This window comes from Salmo trutta, chromosome 10 (genome assembly GCF_901001165.1).
Source record: "Salmo trutta chromosome 10, fSalTru1.1, whole genome shotgun sequence".
Classification (NCBI taxonomy): Eukaryota; Metazoa; Chordata; class Actinopteri; order Salmoniformes; family Salmonidae; genus Salmo; species Salmo trutta.
Window position 1 is genome coordinate 15,761,715 of NC_042966.1, and position 25,549 is coordinate 15,787,263.

Sequence of the window (25,549 nt, forward strand, 5' to 3'; positions counted from 1 at the left end):
GTGTGTTCACACTGCAGGGAGATGACCACCACCAGCAATGCAGAGAGGAAGTGTCGCAGCCAGGAACCACACCAATGTGTCAGCCAGATAGCTCACTTAAATGTGTTGGTTCTCTTCAAGACCGTACTACACATGGACTACTGATGAGGTGGGTACTTCACATCACACCTGGGTTAAATAATATTTTTCTTTCAAATACTTACGCTGATTTAAGTCTGGCACAATGGAACCAATAGAATACAGTAGTCCCAAAAGTGCAAACACCAACCATCTGTCACTCCAGAGTCCGACAGGTTAATTCAACACTCTCAGGTATTTGAAAGGGGGAAGAAATACTATTTGAACCTAGGTCTGCTACACATTGTTGGTGGGCTTCATTTGAGCGCTTTAAGTGTCCGGAGAACCGTAATAAATCCAATCCATTGATTAATTACAGGAGGGAGCTGCTAAAGCTGCCTTACCCACTGGATGACGAAGATGAAAGCATCAGGTTGTTTTGCCACAAAGCCTACAAGCAGTACCTCACGTGGAGGTCCGGCGCCCTGGACGTTGGCGATGGGGCATCATACCCAGCTGTTGTCAGGAGAATCAGAGACACCTACCCTGATCCTGAAGAGAAATACTTTGTGTTACAGACACCTAAGACTCTTTTTTTAGCTTTATGTCAGACATACCTGTGCCGTGTTCTCTTGTAATGTTCTGAAATGACACATAGTGTAGCTGCTTTAAAAAAAGGACAGGAGGATGGAGAATGTTTCACTTTGACAATTGTCCATTCAATCCCCTTGTCTTTGTTTTCATTAAGGTATTTTGTCACGTATCTGGCTTGTTATTTTCCAATGTGCCATAATGACAGAGAAACCATGACTCTGGAACTTTGTATATATATATATATATATACATTTTTTTTTACATACTGTATATATCCTGTACATGTTTTTTAAATAATAAACATTCACATAACACATTTCTGAGTTGTTTGTCATAGAACATTGAACAAAGTGTGTGCAAAAACATTACATCTACACTCCACTATCTTTTCACAACAAATCAGAATGAAGAAACAATGTATTGTCTGGGGTAATATTATGCTGATTATACCGATACAAAATATCCCATTGTTCAAGCCCTCTTTCAACCGGAAATCCCACACCTTCAATTGGACTGACACTCAGCAACATCCAATGAGAAGCGTCATAGATACTTGAATGATGCGTGATGTGGCCAATAGGCGCAGGGATAAAGCCGCTTTAGCGGCAGTAGATGTAGAGCTGATTTGCAACCCGCCGAAGGAGATCTGGAGAAGAAGGAAAATGTCTCCTGTCTCACCACGCACCGTTCTAGGATCAGCTTGCTGTTAGGAAAAAGCAACGAGCAAAGTGGTGAGTCGGAAAATCCTCACTACTTGCACTACAATGAAGGTTAGCGGCAACATTTTATTCAACCTGTTCGGAATGTGTTGTATTCTATTTTTGATCACGTCGATTAGGCCTTTCCACAGTGCCCCCATTGCGGCCTAGCCAGCCATGTTTAGGTTTTAGACAGACACAGACAATATTAATGGTTTACTTTTCACAAAACAGAATTGCGAGTGGGCTTCGTGTATAATTGCAATGGTAGCAGTTATAGTATGGACTTGTAACACTTCGGGCCCAATGTACAATCTGAGTAGTTAGCAAGGTACAGTACCGTGTCTGATTTACAAAGGAAGTGGTTGTCCTTGCCATTTACAAGACACTAAAGTAGCTTGATAGCAAAGTCTGGCTAGGTTAGCTCCCAAGCAGCCAAAGCAAAGGCGAGGGTGACCAAAAGCTAGAGATAACAAATGTGACGTCAAAAACTCAGTTATTTGCATAATGACAACAACAAAAAATGCTCATATCATAAGACCATAGTGCTTTCAGAAAGTATTCATACTCCTTGACTTTTTCCAAAATTTCTTGTGTTAAAGTGGGATTTAATTGTAATTTTAAGTACACAATCTACACAAAATACTCTGTCAAAGTGGAAGAAAAATTCTAACATTTTGTAAAAATGAGTCGATGCACGCTTTTAGCAGCGATTACAGCTCCTGAGTCTTTCTGGGTAAGTCTCTAAGAGCTTACCTGGATTGTGTAACATTTAGCCCATTATTCTTTTCAAAGTTCTAGCTCTGTCAAATTGTTTGTTGATCATTGCTATACAACCATTTTCAGGTCTTGCCATAGATTTTCAAGCAGATTTAAGTCAAAACTGTAACTCTGCCATTCCGGAACATTCACTGTCTTTTTGGTAAGCAACTCCAGTGTAGATTTGGCCTTGTGTTTTAGGTTATTGTCCTGCTGAAAGGTGAATTCATCTCCCAGTATCTGGTGGAAAGCAGACTGAATCAGGTTTACCGCCAGGATTTTGCCTGTGCTTAGCTCCATTTCTTTTTTATCCTGATAAACTCCCCAGTCCTTAACGATTACAAGCATAATCATAACACGATGCAGCCACCACTATGCTTGAAAATATGGAGAGTGGTACTCAGTAATGTATTGGATTTGTCCCCAATTTTATTTTGCAGTATTACTTTAGTGCCTTGTTTTAAACAGGATGCATTATTTGGAATACTTTTATTCTGTACAGGCTTCCTTGTTTTCACTCTGTCAATTAGGTTAGTATTGTGAAGTTACTACAATGTTGTTGATCCATCCTCAGTTTCCTCCTATCACAGCCATTACACTCTGTAACTGTTTTAAAGTCACCATTGGCCTCATGGTGAAATCCCTCACCAGATTCCTTTCTCTCCAGACATTGAGTTATGAAGGATACCTGTATCTTTGTAGTGACTGGGTGTATTGACACACCATTCAATTTGTAACTAATAACTTCACCATGCTCAAAAGGATATTCAATGTCTGCTTTTTTAAAATGTATTTGTACCCATCTACCAATAGGTGCCATCCTTTGCGAGTCATTGGAAAACCTCCCTGCCCATTGTGGTTGAATCTGTGTTTGAAATTCACTGGTCGACTGAGAGACCTTACATAATTGTATGTGTTGGGTACAGAGATGAGGTAGTCGTTCGAAACCCTGTTAAACACTGTTATTGCAAACGTATTATGTGACTTGTTAAGCACATTTTTACTCCTGAACTTAATTAGGCTTACCATAACGAAGGAGTTGAATACTTATTGACTCAATATTTATCCCAATTAATATTGCTGTACATATACTATTATTCAGATATACTACATATTCTATCCATGTACTGTCCATATAGTCTATACATCCCATCACATTTATTTATTTATTCTCCGGACTCTGACATTGCTCATCCTAATATTTCTTAAGTATTCCATTATTTAACTTTTTAGAAGTGAATTGTTAGGTACTACTGCACTGTTGAAGCTAGGAACATATGCATCTCGCTACACCCACAGTAACATCTGCTAAATATGTGTATGACCAATAAAATTTGATTTGAAGAACTTTCAGCTTTTCATTTTTTATTAATTTGTAAAAATGCCAAACATAATTCCACTTTAAGGTTATGGGGTATTGTGTGTGTAGCCCCCCCCCCATAAAAAAAACGACATTTAATAAATGTTAAATTCAGGCTATAACACAACAAAATGTGGAAAAAGTCAAGGGGCACTGAAGGGAGGAGACAGGTTAAAGAATGATTTTTAAGCCTTGAGACAATTGGGAAATTGTGTATGTGTGCCATTCAGAGGGTAAATGGGCAAGACAAACGATTGAAGTGCCTTTGAATGGGGTACGGTAGTAGGTGGCAGGCGCATTGGTTTGCGTGTATCAAGAACTGCAACGCTGCTGGGTTTTTTACACTCAACATTTTCCCGTGTGTATCAAGAATGGTCCACCACCCAAAGGACATCCAGCCAACTTGACACAACTGTGAGAAGCATTGGAGACAATATGGGCCAGCATCCCAGTGGAATGTTTTCGACACCTTGTAGAGTCCATGCACCAACAAGTTGAGGCTGTTCTGAGGGAAAAAGGGTGTGCAACTCAATATTAGGCAGCTATTCCTAATGTTTTGTACACAGTGTATATGCCATACCCATGTAATAGGCCTACCCATTTATTATTTACCAGAATACAATCTTAAATAGAAGCAATTTAAATTGTTGAATTGGAGAAAGTGGGAAAGATGATAAATATATTTTCATACTACTGGTGGCAATTATTTCTAATTGGGGAATCACAGATGTTTATTTAAATGTTTTTATTGCAATATTGATAATGATGATGATAGTTACTCTGTAGACCACAGTGTTTGATGTCGGGTTTTTTTCTCTCTGTCCTATAGACTTTACCCTAAACTGACCTTAGCAGTGTGTAAGCACAAACTCATCCTACTCCTGACGCTGAGACTAATACAGAAAAGTTCAGGAGAAACGCTTCGCACTCCAAAACAGTCACCCAGGAAGTAAAGAGGAAATGACATCCGAGCAGATGGAACCAAATCCCAGCCTGGCGGGGGTGGACTGCCAAGGCAACATGGTGTTTAGAGTGGTTAAACCTGTCATGGGCATCTTCCAAGTCTCCTCAGAACAGACCAACTCTGTGGGACTGGGGGGGTTTCAGCAGACTATGGTCGAGGGGCTGACAGGGTTATCCAACCACCCCTCCATGGTGCTGGGGGATGGACAGGGGCAGCAGGGAATGGGGGACGTGAACCAGATGCAAACCCAGATTCAGATCCCTGCAGGGGACACCACCCAGACTCAGGCTGGTGCTCCAGACCACAACCACGTACCCCATGTTCCGTTTGCTGAGGTGTCGTCTCTCCTGGACCCCAACATGAAGAGCTCCAAGGCCCGTAAGTATCACAGGCAGAGAAGGAGGGGATTAGGCCAGGGCTGCCCCTCCTACTGGAGACCTCTCATCTTGCAGGATATTCCTGTCCTACTACTCTAACACACCTGATTCTACCTATCAGCTACTCCTCGGGACCATGATTAGCTTCACCCCCAGTAGTTCTCCAGGAGGAAGGTTGGCCTTACCTGCTGTAGTATGGAATAAGCGGAAGATTCAACACAATTGTATCATTCATCTATTGTTCCTTTGGTACTAGGTAAGTACCTGATACCCTATGATGAGATCAAGCGTCGTCTGGAGGCTCCAGAGAAGATGTCTCTGCGTTCGCTAGCAGCGTACACCAGGGTCAGCCGCGGCCCGGCCAGCAAGAAAACGCTTCAGGAGTCTCTAAATATACTGGGCCTCACTCCTAGTACTACTACTGCTGTATCCTCCTCCTTCTCCAAGCTCACAGAGGGTAAGTGTGTGCGTGTTTGTGTGCAGGCATCTCTCGAGGTTTCTAGATTGTTAAAATGTTGTGTTTTCCAGGTGACACCAAAGCCCTGTGTAACGACATGAAGGACTTTGCCCATGACTACATGGACTTTGGAAACATGGCCAAGCAGCTTATACCAGAGACTAACACAGTTCAACACTGGTCAAAGGTCATAGAAACCAGGTAATACCAAACCCTCACCCACATCACACCTGGTTAGTGTGGTTACAGCACAGTGTAGTCATGAGTTGACTATGAGCTATATGTTTTCTGTACAGTGATACAAACACTAACACACCTTTGCCCACCCCACCTGGGATAGGAGCCACCTGGAGGCAATGAGGAAGTGTTTCCGTGACCCGGTCAACAGTGCGTTGTTCGACAACGTGACTCATGGCCTGGGCCTCGGGATGCTCGACACCGCCCTAGACATGATCACCATGGTGATTGACAAACAGATTCGCATCCTGTCCGGCGCCGCTGCAACCGATCCCGTCGACACCGGTCCTCCAATGAGACGCATCCGCCGCCGCCACCGCAAGCCCCGAGACGACGGCAACGACAAACCGCACAGGTCGGTGGGCGGGGTTAAAGGTCAAGGGAAAGGATCGGGGAAGGGCAAAGGGAGGGGCCGAGGCAGGAAGAAGGCGCAGCTGCAGGAGTCTGGAACCCCGGTTGGTGTTGCCATGGATACAACCCAGCAGCAAGATCAAGAGCATCGTCAGCCAGAGGATGTGGAGAGCAGTGTTCTCACGCTTGTCTCCGTCGGTTACGAGACCATATCCAGCGGCCTCAACGCCACGGTACAGCTCTGAAGATGTTTAATTGTTGAACAAACAACGCTTAACAGGAGTCAGACTTTGCTGAACATTTCCCCAATGGGGTGGCTGGGAGCAGAACAGTCTTAGTAACGTTGTGATGTGTAGACGTCACTCAGGTCTGGGCTATGGAACCCCAAACATTCAGAGGAAGACATGTAGAGGACACCGGGGGACGTTCAGGGACGTCACATCATTTTGGTTTAGTATTTTAGTTTAGTTTTTGTGCTGCAGTTGTTGCCTACTGATACACTCAATCAATGTATATGTTTATTTGTTAAGCACAGAGGTGATGATTGCAGCTTTATTAAAGTGGAAATCAATTCAAATGACAGAGAAGCGTTGATGTTGAAAAATCTACAATGTAGAAATGAGTCTCAATTCGGGTCTTTGGATAAGGCCGTTCCTTTGTTTGACCTACTCATCTGGCATTGGATAGCCCAGTTGATTTCTATCATGAGTAGACCTCTTATAGCTCTCTCCACCTCTCCATTACTGTAACATGGGGAACACATTATGCCAGTACTTAGTCAATGATTGTATGTTTATATTGAAACCTAGATTGCTGAAATACTTGTATTAAAGCTTTAATTTTCTTATTCAAGTTAAATGTATTTATTTCTAACAGAATCAATGTTGCAGTATGTGATCTGTACCACTGAGGGAGTTTGATTAAGCTGAACCGGGGTGCACTGGGATATGGCCTGTGACGTGACCGGGTAAAAACAGTGAGGGAGGAGCACCCTTCTGAAATCTAATAGCAATCTGTGCTGTCCCGGTCATATTGTCAACAAGGCAGCATGGTGCTTCGTTCAAAAACGCACGTCTTTTCCAAAAGGTATATGTTTGAATTTAAAGTAGTTTTCCTTGGGAAGGCAGAAAAAGCATATATGCATTTTTATCATGAGCAAACACTTTTGCATTAGAAAACATAGAATCTTAAGTCATTACTCCACGTGCTTGACATGCGTCACTTTGTTTTGAGACAACTTCTCCAAAGGGCTTTAAACGGGATTCATGCCTGGGAGGCAGGCAGGTTGGTTTTTAAAACCAATCCAGTTTTCACCTGGGCCAGCTTAAACAAATGAAAAATATTACCTTTTAATGTGGCATGAACACAACCAGTCATGATATTTTCATCTGATTGTCAAACAAATCACTTCAAAAAGTAGGCATGTTCTACCACTCCATAATAATTCCATCATCCAAACTGCATGTATACTTAAGCCATTTGATGAATGGAAATATCCCTCTGTTACAGTGTGCCTAATGACATTCAGCGATTGCCATTGATTAGGCCTACATTAATTGATGCGTCTTGCCACCACTGCTGGTATCCTACCCTCTCAGCCAAAGTAATTTTAAACACATGAAGACACGCAGAATAGGTAGCATACATTCAAAGGCCAAATACATGAGTTGAATCAAAACATGTTTTACACCCTAGTTCATAAGTTGTCCATAATTCCTGAGTGAATGCTTTGTCTTCACAGATCATGTGACATAAAACACTACCTTTCTTTCCGTACATTAAGGAAATTAATGACGGTGTTATTTGTCATTATTAGGCCTAAGCATTGAACAATTGAATTAGAACTTAAACCCTGTACGAATCATGGATCTTGGAGATCTCAGAAAATGCACTGCAAGTCAAACTATACCTGCGTAACATTTTATTATGTTTCACCATGAGAACAGTTCTCATGGGCACACAAATGCAAAATAACGTAGGCCTATGCCATTGCAAAATCGAATGCTTCTAAACGAAAGAGTCAACTATAGGCCTACGGTCATAAAAATGTTTGCCTACTTGCTGGATGGATTGGATGCGCATTGGTGTTTAGCTCTAGGCTAGTTGTCTAGTGATCTAAAAAACAAATATTAATAGAAAATAATGACGCTAAATAAAGGGTCTACTACTTCTGGCAATGGATGGCACTGAGAACACCAGCACCTGCACGCACCTGAAAAACAAAGCAATGAGTAACAGCTGACTGACAAAAACGAACAATGATGAATCAATGGATAAATCTAATGCGTTGTAATAAAGGCATAGGCTATTATTATCAAGGACACATGGCAAACAAATGGCGAAAATGAGAAGGTACAAAGGAAAATCTATATGTAAAGGAGCCAGGTGAGGCTGAAATTCAGCACTAGGATGGACAGCCTGCCTCACAGAAAACAATTATTCACCCAATGACAGAGAGGTGGGGGTGTTTGTTTCACCGTAAAACATATTTACCACTTCATTTAAAACAAATAGGAGAATGGTCAAATTGGCATTATTAAGAGACCCCTTCGCCCCAAAGTGGGACTTTTGTTGCATTTAGGGGAGCTAATGTCTCATCCAGGAGAGCTGAGCCCCACCTGGCTCCCCCATAATTCGTAAAACACTGTATAGCCACAAAACAATAATTTTGTTATCGTGGATGGTCAGTCCTGGCATTCATCTGAGAGTGATTACATTTCTCCAGGCCCATCCCTCAGCTTTATATATAAATAGTTAACTAGCAAGCTAAGCATAGATTGTAAAGTTAGCTAGCCAGCTAACTTTAGTACTAGCAAACTAGCTAGCTACTACATATCCACAACACAAAATGTACAATATCCCCATACATCAATACCACAGTGTATGTGTAGAGTGGGTGTGCTAGCAATGTGTGTGTGTGTGTGTGTGTGTGTGTGTGTGTGTGTGCCTGTGTGTGTGTGTGCCTGTGTGTGTGTGTCTTTTCACAGTCCACGTTGTTCGATACTGTAGTTTTATCAGTTTTTTAAAATCAGATTTTACTGCTTGCATGAGTTAGTTGATGTGGAATAGAATTCCATGTAGTCATGGCTCTATGTAGTACTGTGCACCTCCCATAGTCTGTTCTGGACTTGGGGATTGTGAAGAGACCTGTAGTGGCACTTCATGTCATGCATGAGTGTCTGAGCTGTGTGATAGTCGTTTGAAGAGACATCTATCTGATGCTGTCTGGCCATAAAGAGTATGACATTGTTGCCGCCCCTAGCATAGAATGCACAGGAAGCCAGCAAGCATTTCGCCTCCCTTGATAAAAAAATTAATAATAATAATAGTCAATCAAGTTATGATAATGCCAATTTAATGTAAGAGCTGGGAGGGAGTTTTGGCCTTCCATGGTGACATCACTATGTGGTAAATTAGTTAATAGATCAATAACAGAGATATTTCCAAATCTCTCTGCCAATAACAGCTCATTTTAACTTTTCCTCTTCCCAGTCAAACCACCCCCAGACAGTCCTACCAAAATTCTTGATTGAGAAATTGCTCTTTGCTAAGTAGCTATTTTTCTTTATTTTTGACAATTGTAATTGAAAACAGTCATAGTAAGATACTTAATTGTTATCCAGAAATTATTTGATATTGAGATAAGGGGCTGCATTGGACCATGTGAGAAAACCACAACTATGTGAGAAAATCTGTTTTGTAAATACAAAATATATATAACTTTCTTTTTGTAGGGTTTGTCAAATCATTTATACACACATGTTCCTGCTTGTCAAGTGTGCTCCCTCTCCGGCCTCTAGGTCTAGGTTGTTATGGTGCACACCTCTCACCATCGTTACGCTCACCTGGACTCCATCACTTCCCTGATTACCTTCCCTATATATGTCACTCTCCTTAACATTAGAAGCCTCCTCCCTAAGTTTGTTTTATTCACTGCTTTAGCACACTCTGCCAACCCAGATGTCCTAGCCGTGTCTGAATCCTGGCTTAGGAAGTCCACCAAAAACTCTGAAATCTTCATCCCAAACTACCATTTTCAGACAAGATAAAACGGCTAAAGGGGGCGGTGTTGCAATCTACTGCAGAGATAGCCTGCAGAGTTCTGTCCTACTATCCAGGTCTGTACCCAAACAATTTGAACTTCTACTTTTAAAAATCCACCTCTCTAAAAACAAGTCTCTCACCGTTGCTGCCTGCTATAGACCACCCTCTGCCCCCAGCTGTGCTCTGGACACCATATGTGAACTGATTGCCCCATCTATCTTCAGAGCTCGTGCTGCTAGTTGACCAAAACTGGGACATGCTTAACACCCCAGTCATCCTACAATCTAAGCTTGATGGCCTCAATCTCACACAAATTATCAATGAACCTACCAGGTACCACCCTAAAGCCGTAAACACGGGCACCCTCATAGATATCATCCTAACCAACTTGCCCTCTAAATACACCTCTGCTGTTTTCAATCAAGATCTCAGTGATCACTGCCTCATTGCCTGCATCCGTAATGGGTCAGCGGTCAAACAACCTCCACTCATCACTGTCAAACGCTCCCTGAAACATATCAGCGAGCAAGCCTGTCTAATCGACCTGGCCCGGGTATCCTGGAAGGATATTGACCTCATCCCGTCAGTAGAGGATACCTGGTAATTTTTTTTAAATGCCTTCCTCACCATCTTAAATAGGCATGTCCCATTCAAGAAATTTAGAACCAGGAACAGATATAGCCCTTGGTTCTCTCCAGACCTGACTGCCCTTAACCAACACAAAAACATCCTGTGGCGTTCTGCATTAACATCGAACAGCCCCCGTAATATGCAACTTTTCAGGGAAGTTAGAAACCAATATACACAGGCAGTTAGAAAAGCCAAGGCTAGCTTTTTCAATCAGAAATTTGCTTCCTGCAACACAAACTCAAAGTTCTGGGACACTGTAAAGTCCATGGAGAATAAGAACACCTCCTCCCAGCTGCCCACTGCACTGAGGATAGGAAACTCTGTGACCTCCGATAAATCCACTATACTTGAGAATTTCTATAAGCATTTTTCTACGGCTGGCCATGCTTTCCACCTGGCTACCCCTTTCCACCTGGCTACCCCTTTCCACCTGGCTACCCCTACCTCAACAGCACTGCACCCCCCACAGCTACTCGCCCAGGCCTTCCCCATTTGTCCTTCTCCCAAATCCAGTCAGCTGATGTTCTGAAAGAGCAGCAAAATCTGGACCCCTACAAATCAGCCGGGCTAGACAATCTGGACCCTTTCTTTCTAAAATTATCTGCCGAAATTGTTGCAACCCCTATTACTAGCCTGTTCAACCTCTCTTTCGTATCGTCTGAGATTCCAAAAGATTAGAAAGCAGCTGCTGTCATCCCCCTCTTCAAAGGAGAGGACACTCTTGACCCAAACTGCTACAGACCTATATCTATCCTACCCTGCCTTTCAAAGGTCTTCGAAAGCCAAGTCAAAAAACAGATTACCGACCATTTCGAATCCCACCGCACCTTCTCCGCTATGCAATCTGGTTTCAGAGCTGGTCATGGGTGCACCTCAGCCACGCTCAGGGTCCTAAACAATATCGTAACCCCCATCAATAAGAAACAATACTGTGCTGCCGTATTCATTGACCTGGCCAAGGCTTTCGACTCTGTCAATCACCACATCCTCATCGGCAGACTCAATAGCCTTGGTTTCTCAAATGATTGCCTCGCCTGGTTCACCAACTACTTCTCTGATAGAGTTCAATGTGTCAAATCGGATGGCCTGTTGTCCGGGCCTCTGGTAGTCTCTATGGGGGTGCCACAGGGTTCAATTCTTGGGCCAACTCTTTTCTCTGTATACATCAATGATGTCGCTCTTGCTGCTACTCTGGACGGTTCTGACTTAGAATATGTGGGCAACTACAAATACCTAGGTGTCTGGTTAGACTGTAAGCTCTCCTTCCAGACTCACATCAAACATCTCCAATGCAAAGTTAAATCTAGAATTGGCTTCCTATTTTGCAACAAAGCATTCTTCACTCATGCTTCCAAACATACCCTCGTAAAACTGACCATCCTACCGATCCTTGACTTCGGCAATGTAATTTACAAAATAGCCCCAATACCCTTCTCAATAAACTGGATGCAGTCTATCACAGTGCCATCCATTTTGTCACCAAAGCCCAATATACTACCCACCACTGTGACCTGTACGCTCTCGTTGGCTGGCCCTCGCTTCATACTCGTCGCCAAACCCACTGGCTCCAGGTCATCTACAAGACCCTGCTAGGTAAAGTCCCCCCTTATCTCAGCTCTCTGGTCACCATTGCAGCACCCACCTGTAGCACGTGCTCCAGCAGGTATCTCTCTCTGGTCACCCCAAAGCCAATTCCTCTTTTGGCCATCTCTCCTTCCAGTTCTCTGCTGCCAATTACTGGAACGAACTACAAAAATCTCTGAAACTGGAAACACTTATCTCCCTCACTAGCTTTAAGCACCAGCTGTCAGAGCAGCTCACAGATCACTGCACCTGTACATAGCCCATCTATAATTTAGCCCAAAGAACTACCTCTTCCCCTACTGTATTTATTTAGCTCCTTTGCACCACATTATTTATATTTCTACTTTGCACTTTCTTTCACTACAAATCTACCATTCCAGTGTTTTACTTGCTATATTGTATTTATTTTGCCACCATGGCCTTTTTTGCCTTCACCTCATTTGCTCACATTGTATATAGACTTATTTTTCTACTGTATGTTTGTTTTACTCCATGTGTAACTCTGTTGTTGTATATGTCGAACTGCTTTGCTTTATCTTGGCCAGGTCGCAATTGTAAATGAGAACTTGTTCTCAACTTGCCTACCTGTTTAAATAAAGGCGAAATAAAAAAATAAAAAATAAAAATATGTCACTCCCTTTGGTTCCTTCCCCAGGTGTCATTGTTTCTGTTTCTTGTCTGTGTGGTGTTCCTTGTTTTGTTCATTTATTAAATTATTCACTCCCTGAACTTGCTTCCCGACTCCCAGCGCACTCGTTACAGTGCTCAATTACCACAGAAACAACAAGAAAGATGGAGTAAGGAATTTATTTATTGAGAAAGACTTCTGTGAAAAATGTTGACAATTAAATAAATGATCTTACTGTGTGTGTGTGTGTGTTATGTGGGCTTGCCTAGTCCATGCCACTGTTTGACCAGTTCGTTGGGTGTATTGACCATGTCAGTCCAGTGCTGAAGCTGAGGCCCCCTGGCATACATGAATGGCCCCAGCACCACCACACCTACTGGGGTAAGGCCTGATGCAATCAGCTCCAAGCTCAGACAGGTCTGGTCGAGCTGAGAGGGGCGGAGCTTAAAGGTCATCTTGTGGTTGAAGCCAGGGTCAGCTCCACTACTAACCACTGGCGTCCGTCTGGATTTCACTACCCGAGTGTGGATCTGTAGGCTCACCTGGAAACACACGCCTGAAAACAGAATACACACAATCACACTTGAGAACACACCCGATATCAGAACACACACATTTATGCAGACACCCACTCTTACACACTCACCTGTGTCAGTGTGTATCTGCAGGCTGCGTGCTCTCAGTATGACCACAGTGAGGCGTTGTAGAGACGGACTGTAGTTCAGAGACACCTGAATATCACCAAGACCTGAACACTGACAGAGCGAAAAAAAAGAGCTACTTACTGTAGGTTGTGTGTGTGTGTGAGATTGTGTGCACGCACGTTTGCGTGTATATGTGTGTGTGTGTGTGTGTGTGTGTGTGTGTACCTGCATTTTGTCCTTAGTCTCTAGGTCTCTCCAGAGCAGCCTGCCCCCCTCCCCCAGCTCCCCTTCAATAGGGAACAGAACCCTGCCCACCGCATGGTGCCTGCCCCCCCGATCCACACTCAACACGTACACACTGAGCACACTCTCAGATACACACACACCCGATACCTGGAGAGAGAGCGAGAGAGAGAGAGTGTGTGTGGGGGGGTGAGTTTGTCTCGTGGGAGTAAAAGGAACCAATTTAGTCTGTTTCTGTGTGTACCTGGAACACAAAGCTGTCGTTGAACTCGGGGTCACGACCCCTGCATCGAGCCCTGGCCTTGTGTCGGCGACGGTCGTCAGGGAGAAGTCGCAGATCTGCCAGTGTGTCGTTACTATAGAAACATTTTGGCAAGTTGCTCAGGCGGAGCAGCGAGACATAAAGCTGTTCGTTGTCATGGCGATAGGCCACTGAGAAGCACAGTTGCACGGCGCGACCAGGAGGGGGTGACCCTTCACTGACATCAGGGACCCAGTAAAGACTTGCCCTTACACTACCTACTGGATACCAGCCTAGAGAGGAAGAAGTAGCACAAAGTAGCCCAATTAGTGGGACTGGGTGAGAAGCGAGACATACAGACAGTGTTGCAACCCCTCCCCCTCCCTCCTAACCTACTCCCTACTGTGAGAGATCCACGATGGGTGCTGCTAAGGTCCTTCCATCCCTCTTTCTCCCCCTCCTCGCTCCTGAGAGTTGGTTTAAATCGGGGTGGCAGGAAGAATGGGATCTCATGTGGCCTATCACAGAGTGAAGCACAGAAAATCATAACATCTACAAATAACAGTGGCTTTGGTCATGTTCCTATGCTCAGACGTTGCCGACGCATCTCAGACCTATTTTAGGTATCAGCTAACCACTATGTTATAGCAATCTGGTGCCTGACGGCATAGTCGATGACGTGGCACACAACCATTGGTTAATGCATGCAACATCTGAGCAGGGGAACACGACCATTATCTAACTTATTTCTCTCTTTCTTTACACACATATAGGTCGTGTTCCCCTGCTCAGATGCTGCATGCATCAACTAATGGTTGCGTGCCACATCATCGACTGTGTTGTCAACTGACAGATTGCTATAACATAGGTTGTTAGCGGATACTAAAAATACTTATCAGGCGTTGTAAGATCTGACATGCGTCAGCAACGCCTGGGCAGAAGAACGTACTCCTACACACACACGCACACATTTAGGGGCTGTGACCTGACACTCACCTGTACCTGGATCTCTGATTGCTCTGGAGAATTGGAGTGGTGCACGCTGGGAAGGGGGCGATCATGGTGACCATTTCCTGGTATCGTCTTTGGCCACGCCTCCTCCACAGGAAGTAGACAGATACACCAATCAGAAGCAAGAGGAAGAGTCCCAAAGACAGACCAACAGCCAATAACATTGTTGGATCTGAAATACAGTGCCTTCAGAAAGCATTCATACCTCTGAATTCAAAATGGATTAAATTAATTTTCTTTCTCAACCATCTATACACAATACCCCACAATGACAAAATGAAAACAAGTTCAGACATTTTTTGCCAATTTATTTAAATAAAATACAAAAATATCTCATTTACATAAGTATTCACACCCCTGAGTCAATACTTTGTAGAAGCACCTTTGGATTTGGGGATTTTCTCCCATTCTTCCTTGCAGATTTTCTCAAGGTCTGTTAAGTTAGATGGGGTGCGGCGGTGAACAGCAATCTTCAAGTCTTTCCACAAATTTTCAATGGGATTCATCTGGGCTTTGGCTGGGCCACTCAAGGAGTTAGACATTCGTGTTCTAAAGCCATTCCAGCATTGCCTTGGGTGTATGCTTGGAGTCATTGTCCTGTTGGAACATAAATCTTCGCCCTAGTCCAAGGTAGTTTGCACTCTGAAGCAGGTTTTCATCAAGGATTTGCCTGCATTTGGCTTCATTCATTCTTCCAACTATCCCTATCAGTCTCCCAGTCCCTGCCGCTGAAAAGCATCCCCATAGCGTGATGCTGCCTCCACCTGCTTCACGGTAGGGAAGGTGTTAGACAGCTGATGAGCTATGCCTGGTTTTCTCCAGACATAGCGCTTTGCATTGATGTCCCATATTTTTTCAATTTCCCGATGATGAAGACCACTGTGCTCTTAGAAACTTTCAACACAATTGTTTTATACCTTTCCCCAGATATATGCCTCATCACAATTCTATCTCGGAAATCTACAGACAGTTCCTTGGACTTCATGATATAGTTTCTGCTCTGACATTCACTGTCAACTGTGGGACCTTCTATAGAAAGGTGTTTCTTTCTAAATCATGTTCAAACAATTAAATTGGCCACAGGTGGACTCCAATCAAGTTGTAGTGACGTTGCAAGAATGATCAAAGGAAATTGAATCCACCTGAGCTCAATTTGGAGTGTCATAGCAAAGAGCTGTGAATACTTATGTAAATGAGATATTTCTGTATTTCATTTTCCAAAAACTGGGTAATTTTTTAAAAATGTTTTCACTAAGTCATTATGGGGTATTGTATGTAGATTGAGAATTCTTATTTTTTTTTTTAAATCCATGTTGAATTCAGGCTGTAACACAGAATAATCTGCTGTCAATGACTGGAACGAATTGCAAAAATCGCTGAACCTGGAGACTTATATCTCCCTCACTAACTTTAAACATCAGCTATCTGAGCAGCTAACCGATCGCTGTACACAGCCCATCTGTAAATAGCCATTCCAATCTACCTACCTCATCCCCATATTGATTTTAATTACTTTTTTGCTCTTTTTCACACCAGTATTTCTACTTGCACATCATCATCTGCACATCTATCACTCTAGTGTTAATTAGCTAAATTGTAATTACTTCGCTACTATGGCCTATTTATTGCCTTACCTCCTCACGCCATTTGCACACACTGTATAAGACTTTTTTTCTATTGTGTTATTGACTGTACGTTTGTTTATTCCATGTATAACTCTGTGTTGTTGTTTGTGTCACACTGCTTTGCTTTATCTTGGCCAGGTCGCAGTTGTAAATGAGAACTTGTTCTCAACTAGCTACCTGGTTAAATAAAGGTGAAATAAAAATAATTACAAAAATAAGTCAAGGGGTATGAACACTTTCTGAGTTCTATGTCTGTTTGCCTGTCAATCTCCTCTGCCTGGCAGAATTCTGCACAATAATGTAAGTTGTGTTCTTCACATCTATAAACAATTATTTCAGAGTAAAAAAGTGAACTTCAGATGAAGTTGAAGGGAAGGAAAGAGAGGGTGAATTGGGTTCTCTCCAGTATTTTTACTCACCAGCCATGTCTCTCTCCCTTTGTTTCTTGACCCTTCAGTCACTACACTGTCATTACACTCCACATTATTCCTCTCTTTCTCCTTTGCTCTTTTCCCTTCCTACAGATGATATAGGTTCAGGTAGGAATAAGTTGAATATAAATCAAGGTAGTATTCCAGTGTATTCCCGTACACGGTTCCAGTCTGGAAACCAGATGGTACTGAATGTAAGATACAGCTGTTGCCTTCCCACCCCTAGCTTCAGGACTCTGGGCCTCACAGACTCAAGGCCACACACAGATACAGACACACACAAACACACACAGCGTATACACACACAGACAACACGATGTCAACCCATTCTGTAAATTCAGATCATTTTTATTGGGCCATGGGGAAAATGCTTAACTTTTCACCTGAGCAATAGTCATTGCACACAAACATGCACTCATGCACCCACACACTGAATCTCTGCACAGGGATTGGTCAGTCTGAGAGAGCAGAGCTACAGCTAATGAGATGACAAGATGCTTATCCTTAGGGCTAAGACTAACGCTACAGCTAACACACACGCGCACACACACACACACACACACACACACACACACTTAGCCACCTGGCCTACATCTTGGGGTCAGAGAGAGAGAGAGAGAGCATGAGAGAGTTACAGAGCGAGACAGAGAAAGAGAGGAAAGGATAGAATGAGTGTGAGAGAGAGGAAGGGAATATGAACAGAGTATCTGAAAGAGTGTAATAGAAGAATAAAGCAAGAGAGCAACATTGAGAGAGGAGACTTTAAGTGAGGGCTCATCGTGGACTTAGTACTGATCGGGGGGTGAAAAAGAGTTGGTGTTAGAATGAAATGTAGTCTGCTGTCAGTTGTGGAGGAGAAAAGGAGCCGAGTACAACAGGTGCACTTATAAAGGTAAGAAACAATACTGAACCTGTGTGGGTGCGTGTGTGCATCCTAGTGTTGGGAAAGAGTAAGTGTTAATAAGTACAGTGTCAGTTTCCGGGACCCAGATTAAACCTACTCCTAGGAATAGGTTTATTCTGGGTGTGGGAAACCGGCTCATAGCATTTCTATATTGAGTTCAGCTTGGTCAAGAGAGAGAGGGGAGAGAAGGGATGTGGCGTTTAGCAAGGAGTCTGACTGAGTTTCCCAAAGCTTCTCAGCCATCTGCAGGGTTTAACAGACTCACACACACACACACACACACACACACACACACACACACACACACACACACACTGACTGGCATATACATGGGACGCACACTCAGATAGCGTGGGCGTGTGGCTTTGTGTTTTTTTAATTCTCATTGCTAACTCAATAATAGGATTCAAAGAGCTAAATTTACTCTAATTGTTTCCCAGGAGTCTATTATTGTTCTCCTCTTTATTCTCTCTCTCTCTTTGTCTCTCCCTCCATTGAAGGGAGAGAGAGTAAGAGAAAGGAAAGAAGGGAGTCGAGAGACAGAAGGGAGGAAGATTGAGGAATTGGTCACCTGTGAGGGCTAAAGGCTCTCTTAACTTTAGCTCAATCCCACGTTTTACAAAATAATCTAATAATCTGGACCCTGTAATCTTATTACCGAAGGCTAATCTGGACAATGTGTGTGTGTGTTACCAGAGAGGAAGAGAAGAGTGAGGGTGCATCTGATAGGAATGTTTTATGGAGGAAGAGAGAGGGAGAGGAGGGATAGAAAGAAAGAAAGAAAGATGAAATATTTTTTTTATTTCAGTCTTTCTGCAGTTTCTTCAAGACAAGACAACCTGAGTAGAACAAACAACCAGGTCACTGCTGGAAGATCGATTGATCCCTTATTCCTATTTGTCAGTGTTGTCATGGCGAGGCACTGGCGTCTGTCATCGGAGCGCTTCCCCCCTGTCAGCGGCCATTTTGGATCAACAGGCGGACTCAGGACGGAGAGAAAAGAAGAGGAAGAGGAAGGCTCACCCATCTACTCCCTCTCCAAGAGCTCCATGGACGTAGTCATGGCAACCAAACACCCGCATCTGCGAGACCCGGCGTGGGCAAAACTGGAGCTGAGACGGAGCGTCAGCCAAAATGCACAGTCCTCCCCAAACACACACACACCAAAACTCACACCCCTGCAGCAATACATACAACAACCCACACCCTCACACTCACAGACGTCTCAAAACATACACGGGCACGGATCTCCCCTTAGTAACGAGCGTGTGGCGCGTTGGAGTATGTGTAGCACCAGTATGTGTAGCAGTGGTAGCACACCAGAGACGGTCATATGGAAGGGAGGGAGTATGACTGAGGAGACCCCGTGCATCCTGTACTCTGGTCGCTGCTCCAGACTGGCTTCAGAGTCTCAGTCTTCCATACAAACACCTGCTACACCCTCACCTTTCACCTCACCCCTAAACACACCCACTCAGAGCCCAACCCTACACACACGCCACAACCTACCCCAACTCCAATACAGACCGTCACCCCTTACCGCAGACACACCCTGTCAGACACACACACCCTCACCTATGTCCTCACCCCTACCCGTAATGTCACCCCTACCCTCACCCCTATCTGTAACCTCACCTCTACCCTCACCTCCAGCTATAATATCATGCCTACCCTCACCCCTATCTGTAACCTCACCTCTGCCCTCACCTCCAGCTGTAATATCATGCCTACCCTCACCCCTGACCCCTAAAGGATGCCAACCAAATCCTTACACAGACAAGGCCTGTTCCCCCCACAAGCATCCCTCTTCCCCCTTTCCCTCCCCCTTCCCCTCTCCTTCCTGTAGAGCTCAGGGTGTGGAAGGTCTGGAGGAGAGGGGCAGCATTGAACAGGTCCCACCCCAACCAGGGTGCACCCCTGTGGGGATGTACTATGTAGAGAAGCCCCCTATCCTGAGCCCCAGACCCAGCCCTAACAACAACACACCTCCCTTGGGTGTTTGCTTGGGCATCCCTGTACAGCAGCAAGAAGTGGAGATGGACCCTCGGGTGTTTTTCCCCAGCCCACCTGCTCACCTGGCATTGTCATGGTCACCGAGGCTCACCTGTCCGTCTGGCCGAGGTCAGAGATCGGCAGGTTTAGTTTCCTCCCTCAGCGACTCACGATTGGACGGCTGCCCCCGCTGCTCCTGTAACTCCGCCTATTCAGGGATCATGACCTTGATGACATCATTACCCCTGGGGTCAGGGTTCAGGGAGGAGGGGACAATGACATCACAGAGGGAGCTGGTGGAGGTCGGGGTGCAGGTGGGGTCACCTCAAGGGTCAAGGTTAAACCTTAGGTCCCTCCAGAGCTCCCTAAAGGATCATGGGTCGGACACTAATCTGGGGTCTCCCCCTCGGTCCAACTCCATCATGGGCTACAACACTTATCTAGGTTCACAGTCCATCTTGGGGTCCCCTCCGGGGTCAAGGTTGAACCTGAGGTCATCGCTAGGCTCCCACTCCAACCTGGTGTCGCCCTCTTCCAGTATGTTCCCCCTGGACAGCCCCAGAGAGGGGTGGGAAGAGGAGGTAGAGTGGGAGGACAGCAGCTCTGCCCCACCGGGGGAGATGGGGAGGAGGAGGTCCTGTCTGAAGGTGGTGGTACCGGAGGAGGACAGGAGGAGAAGTGGAGAGTGGGATCACAGCAAGAGGAGGAGTAGTATGAAGCAGGTGCAGTGGGATGAAGACGGGATGACCTGGGATGTTTACGGAGCCTCTCTGGACCCCGAGGAACTCAGCTCGGCCATACAGGTATGTGTGTCGGTGTGTGTGGTCTGTGGAGGTGTGCATGTTAACCCTGCGTAGCTCAGCGGCCATACAGGTGTGTGTTTGTGTTAAGCCTGTAGTGTGTCTAGCTCGACTATTCAAGTGATGGTTTCTACATGTCAATCTACACTATATATACAAAAGTATGTGGACACCACTTTAAATTAATGGATTTGGCTATTTCAGCCACACCGTTACTGACATCTGTATAAAATTGAGCACACAGCCATGCAATCTCCATGGACAAACATTGGCAGCAGAATGGCCTTACTGAAGAGCTCAGTGACTTTCAACGTGGCACCGCCATAGGGCGTCACCTTTCCTAAAAGTTAGTTTGTCAAATTTCTGCCTTGCTAGAGCTGTACCGGTCAACTGTAAGTGCTGTTATTGTGAAGTGGAAACTTCTAGGAGCAACAACGCGAAGTGGTAGGCCACACAAGCTCACACAACGGGACAGCCGAGTGCTGAAGTGCGTAGCTCGTAAAAATCATCTGTCCTCGGTTGCAACACTACCTACCAAGTTCCAAACTGCCTCTGGAAGCAATGTCAGCACAAGAACTGTCCATCATCAGCTTCATGAAATGGGTTTCCATGGCCAAGCCTAAGATCACCATGCACAATGCCAAGCGTCGGCTGGAGTGGTGAAAAGCTTGCCGCCATTGGACTCTGGAGCAGTGAAAACACATTCTCTGAAGTGATGAATCACGCTTCACCATCTGGCAGTCCAACGGACGAATCTGAGTTTGGCAGATTCCAAGAGAATGCTACCTGCCCCAATGCATAGTGCCAACTGTAAAGTTTGGTGGAGGCGGAATAATGGTCTGGGGCTGTTTTTCATGGTTCGGGCTTGGCCCCTTAGTTCCAGTGAAGGGTAATCTTAACACTACAACATTCTAGACGATTCTATGCTTCTAACTTTGTGGCAACAGTTTGGGGAAGGACCTTTCCTGTTCAGCATGACAATGCCCCCGTGCACAAAGCAAGGTCCATACAGAATTGGTTTGTCTAAATTGGTGTGGAAGAACTTAACTGGCCTGCACAGAGCCCTGACCTCAACCCAATCGAACACCTTTGGGATGAATTGCCCGTCCTCACTACTGCTCTTGTGGCTGAATGGAAGCAAGTCCCTGCAGCAATGTTCCTACATCTAGTGGAAAGCCTTCCCAGAAGAGTGGAGTCTGTTATAACAGCAAAGGGGGGACCAACTCCATATTAATGCCCATGATTTTGGAATGAGATATTCGACGAGCAGGTGTCCACATACTTTTGGTAATGTAGTGTATTGTTCTATATTTATCTATATATTCACCGTTTTTTATACGTTAACTGTTGTTTCTCTGACCTTATCTTATTCTATCATCCAGAAACACCTGCAGCTCAAGACCAGGACAGACAACACAAACACAGAAACCACTCCCAAAACCAAACTGAAGACAAAAAGCAAATCAAGGGTTAAGATCATTTCTAAAACCAAGAACAAAACCCCTCTCATGGAAACCGCTACCCCGTCAACCCCTGTTAGGACAACCAAGGGCAAGACCGCTTCCATGGAAACTGCTACCCTGTCAACCCCTGTTATGACAACCAAGGGCAAGACCGCTTCCATGGAAACTGCTACCCTGTCAACCCCTGTTATGACAACCAAGGGCAAGACCGCTTCCATGGAAACCGTTACCCCGTCAACCCCTGTTATGACAACCAAGGGCAAGACCGCTTCCATGGAAACAGCTACCCTGTCAACCCCTGTCACTACCAAAAGAAAGACCACTGCCATGGCAACTTCCCCAATGGCATTATCGATTAATACCGTGGCAACTGCTGCCATAGAGACTGAGGCTGACACCAAAGGAGAGGGAGTCAGAAAGGGAGAAAAAGAGGGAGAAGGATATGGAGATAGAAAGGGAGGAGAGGTAGAGGGAGAGAGAGGACAGAGACAGAGAGAACCAGAGGGAGAGGTAAAGATAGAGAGGGAGGAAGAAAGAAAGTTAGAGGGAGATAGCGAGGGAGGAGTAGATGGAAAGGGAAAGGGAGGAGAACAGAGGGAGGGAGGACTGAAGGGGGAAGAGACAGAAGAAAAGGGGACACCGGGGCTGTCTCGTAAGTCGTCTTACCGTGAGAGTGGGCAGAGCAGGAAGAAGAGTGGAGGAGTGATGAAGTCACTGAAGCGATGTGTTCGCTCCTCAAACCCCAATGAATGACACTGGAAGAACACTGAGAAGGTGGACATGATCACATTATAAGACTAACCAATGGGACTAACACTGGAGGTTGGCGGGATGCAGTCTAAAGGGCAAAAGAGGCATCTGAATAACCCTAACACTGGACTCCCTACTGCTGTGTTGTTGTTTTTGATTATATAAAATGTATATGTTAGTATTCAAATATATCTGCCAGTTGGTGAAAAATATGTTGGGTTGGAAAGGATACTACCCCAGTTCAGGTTTGCAATAACATCTACAGTTGAAGTCGGAAGTTTACATACACCTTAGCCAAATACATTTAAACTCAGTTTTTCATAATTCCTGACATTTAACACTAGTAAAAATTCCCTGTCTTAGGTCAGTTAAGGTCACCACTTTATTTTAAGAATGTGAAATGTCAGAATAATAGTAGAGAGAATGATTTATTTCAGCTTTTATTTCTTTCATCACATTCCCAGTGGGTCAGAAGTTTACATACACTCAATTAGTATTTGGTAGCATTGCCTTTAAATTGTTTCACTTGGGTGAAACGTTTCGGGTAGCCTTCCACAAGCTTCCAAAATAAGTTGGGTGAATTCTGGCCCATTCCTCCTAACAGAGCTGGTGTAACCGAGTCAGGTTTGAAGGCCTCCTTGCTCACACACGCTTTTTCAGTTCTGCCCACAAATTTTCTATAGGATTGAGGTCAGGGCTTTGTGATGGCCACTCCAATACCTTGACTTTGTTGTCCTTAAGCCATTTTGCCACAACTTTGGAAGTCTGCTTGGGGTCATTGTCCATTTGGAAGACCTATTTGCAACCAAGCTTTAACTTCCTGACTGATGTCTTGAGATTTTGGCCAAACAGTTTTTTTTCTGTTTCATCAGTCCAGAGGACATTTCTCCAAAAAGTACAATCTTTGTCCCCATGTGCAGTTGCAAACCGTAGTCTGGCTTTTTTTATGGCAGTTTTGGAGCAGTGGCTTCTTCCTTGCTGAGCGGCCTTTCAGGTTATGTCGATATAGGACTCGTTTTACTGTGGATATAGATACTTTTGTACCTGTTTCCTCCAGCATCTTCACAAGGGCCTTTGCTGTTTTTCTGGGATTGATTTGCACTTTTTCCACCAAAGTATGTTCATCTCTAGGAGACAGAACGCGTCTCCTTCCTGAGTGGTATGACAGCTGCGTGGTCCCATGGTGTTTATACTGGAGTACTATTGTTTGTACAGATGAACGTGGTACCTTCAAGCGTTTGGAAATTGCTCCCAAGGATGAACCAGACTTGTGGAGGTCTACAATTTGTTTTCTGACGTCTTGGCTGATTTATTTTGATTTTCCCATGATGTCAAGCAAAGAGACACTGAGTTTGAAGGTAGACCTTGAAATACATCCACAGCTACACCTCCAATTGACTCAAATTATGTCAATTAGCCTATCAGAAGCTTCTAAAGCCATGACATCATTTTCTGGAATTTTCCAAACAGTTTAAAGGCACAGTCAACTTAGTGTATGTAAACTTCTGACCCACTGGAATTGTGATACAGTGAATTATAAGTGAAATGACTTGTGTCATGCACAAAGTAGATGTCCTAACCGACTTACCAAAACTATAATTTGTTAACAAGAAATTTGTGGGGTGGTTGAAAAACAAGTTTTAATGACTCCAACCTGAGTGTATGTAAACTTCCGACTTCAACTGTAGGTCCAGGATCCCAGAAACAACAGCACTTAATGTCAATATGTGTTACTGCCTGCCTGCCTGCACTGCATTACAGTAAGCATGGATATGTGAATGTGTGGATGCCATGGATTATTGTAAATAATCTCCAACAGGAAAAAAAAATGTAATGTATTAAAATATCCTGTCAAAACATTCACTGATGTTACTTTCATATGTATTCTTTGTACTTTGCAGTATATACACATACATGTACATAGGCACTCACTCGCTCACTCGCTCACTCACTCACTCACTCACTCACCCTCTCAAAATAAACACACAGACACTCACATACACACACAGAGTGTTTGTAAACTTGGTGAACCATGGTGGTGTGATTAAGTCTGTATGTTCAGTTCATTCAGGCCCTGTTTTTCTGCTACTGTTCAGATGAGCAAGCACATTCCCTGTCATTCACCGTAGTAAAGGCCTGAAACCTCACCTCACTAGCTGCTTCTACTGTAGTCATATCTCACTGTTAACGAACAAACACGGTAGGTGTATTTGTTATGAAGAGTAACAAAGCTCTCTCTCTTTCATACCCCCTGTGTGGTGAAAGTGGTACAGTCCTGGGCCTAGGTGCAAGCCATACTTATACTGTATAGGATCACTTCATCCATCCACAGCCCTAGGGAGGTTTGGATAAGTTATAGAGGTTAACTGGAGAAGATTTAGAGTTTGGTAGATGTTTAGATAAGTAGAAGTAAGCCTGGTGATGGAAATTATTTACAGGTAATGGGGTGTAATAGTTTGTAGACATAAATGGGTAGAGTGATGATTTGATCAATTGTGTGTGTGCATGGGGGTTGGGTTTGGAGGGTACAGGTCACTGGGTCACGTGACACAGAATCAGGAGGTGGGCTGATGGGGTTACGTTCGTCATGGGATGAGTAGCGAGTAAAGTAGAGAGGCTGTTTTTTTCCTACATGTTTGTCCTATGTTTGCCACCAAGGGAGTGTGTTGTGCCTGTTTGTATGTGTTCATGCATGCGCATGTATG

The 25,549-nt window shown here is 44.4% G+C and overlaps 2 protein-coding genes across 3 annotated transcripts; one reads left to right on the forward strand and one right to left on the reverse strand.

Annotated features, from left to right (window-relative positions):
* Positions 1-1,274: 1,274 nt before the first annotated feature.
* On the forward strand, positions 1,275-6,706 carry LOC115201216 (uncharacterized). Of its 2 annotated transcripts, none has more exons than XM_029764648.1 (5): positions 1,275-1,382; positions 4,298-4,810; positions 5,066-5,266; positions 5,338-5,467; positions 5,607-6,706. In XM_029764648.1, exons 2-5 carry the CDS (start codon positions 4,429-4,431, stop codon positions 6,097-6,099), a joined length of 1,206 nt encoding a protein of 401 aa, XP_029620508.1. In that variant the 5' UTR covers positions 1,275-1,382; positions 4,298-4,428; the 3' UTR covers positions 6,100-6,706. The 2 variants fall into 2 exon arrangements, with proteins under 2 accessions (XP_029620508.1, XP_029620509.1); XM_029764649.1 differs by having other exon boundaries at positions 1,297-1,421.
* Positions 6,707-12,981: 6,275 nt separating this feature from the next.
* On the reverse strand, positions 12,982-16,931 carry syt15 (synaptotagmin XV). The gene is made up of 7 exons (XM_029763970.1): positions 16,924-16,931; positions 14,865-14,963; positions 14,265-14,386; positions 13,872-14,161; positions 13,610-13,777; positions 13,387-13,495; positions 12,982-13,296 (listed from the first exon to the last, which is right to left on the reverse strand). Exons 2-7 carry the CDS (start codon positions 14,936-14,938, stop codon positions 12,992-12,994), a joined length of 1,068 nt encoding a protein of 355 aa, XP_029619830.1. The 5' UTR covers positions 14,939-14,963; positions 16,924-16,931; the 3' UTR covers positions 12,982-12,991.
* Between the last annotated feature and the right edge of the window lie 8,618 nt (positions 16,932-25,549).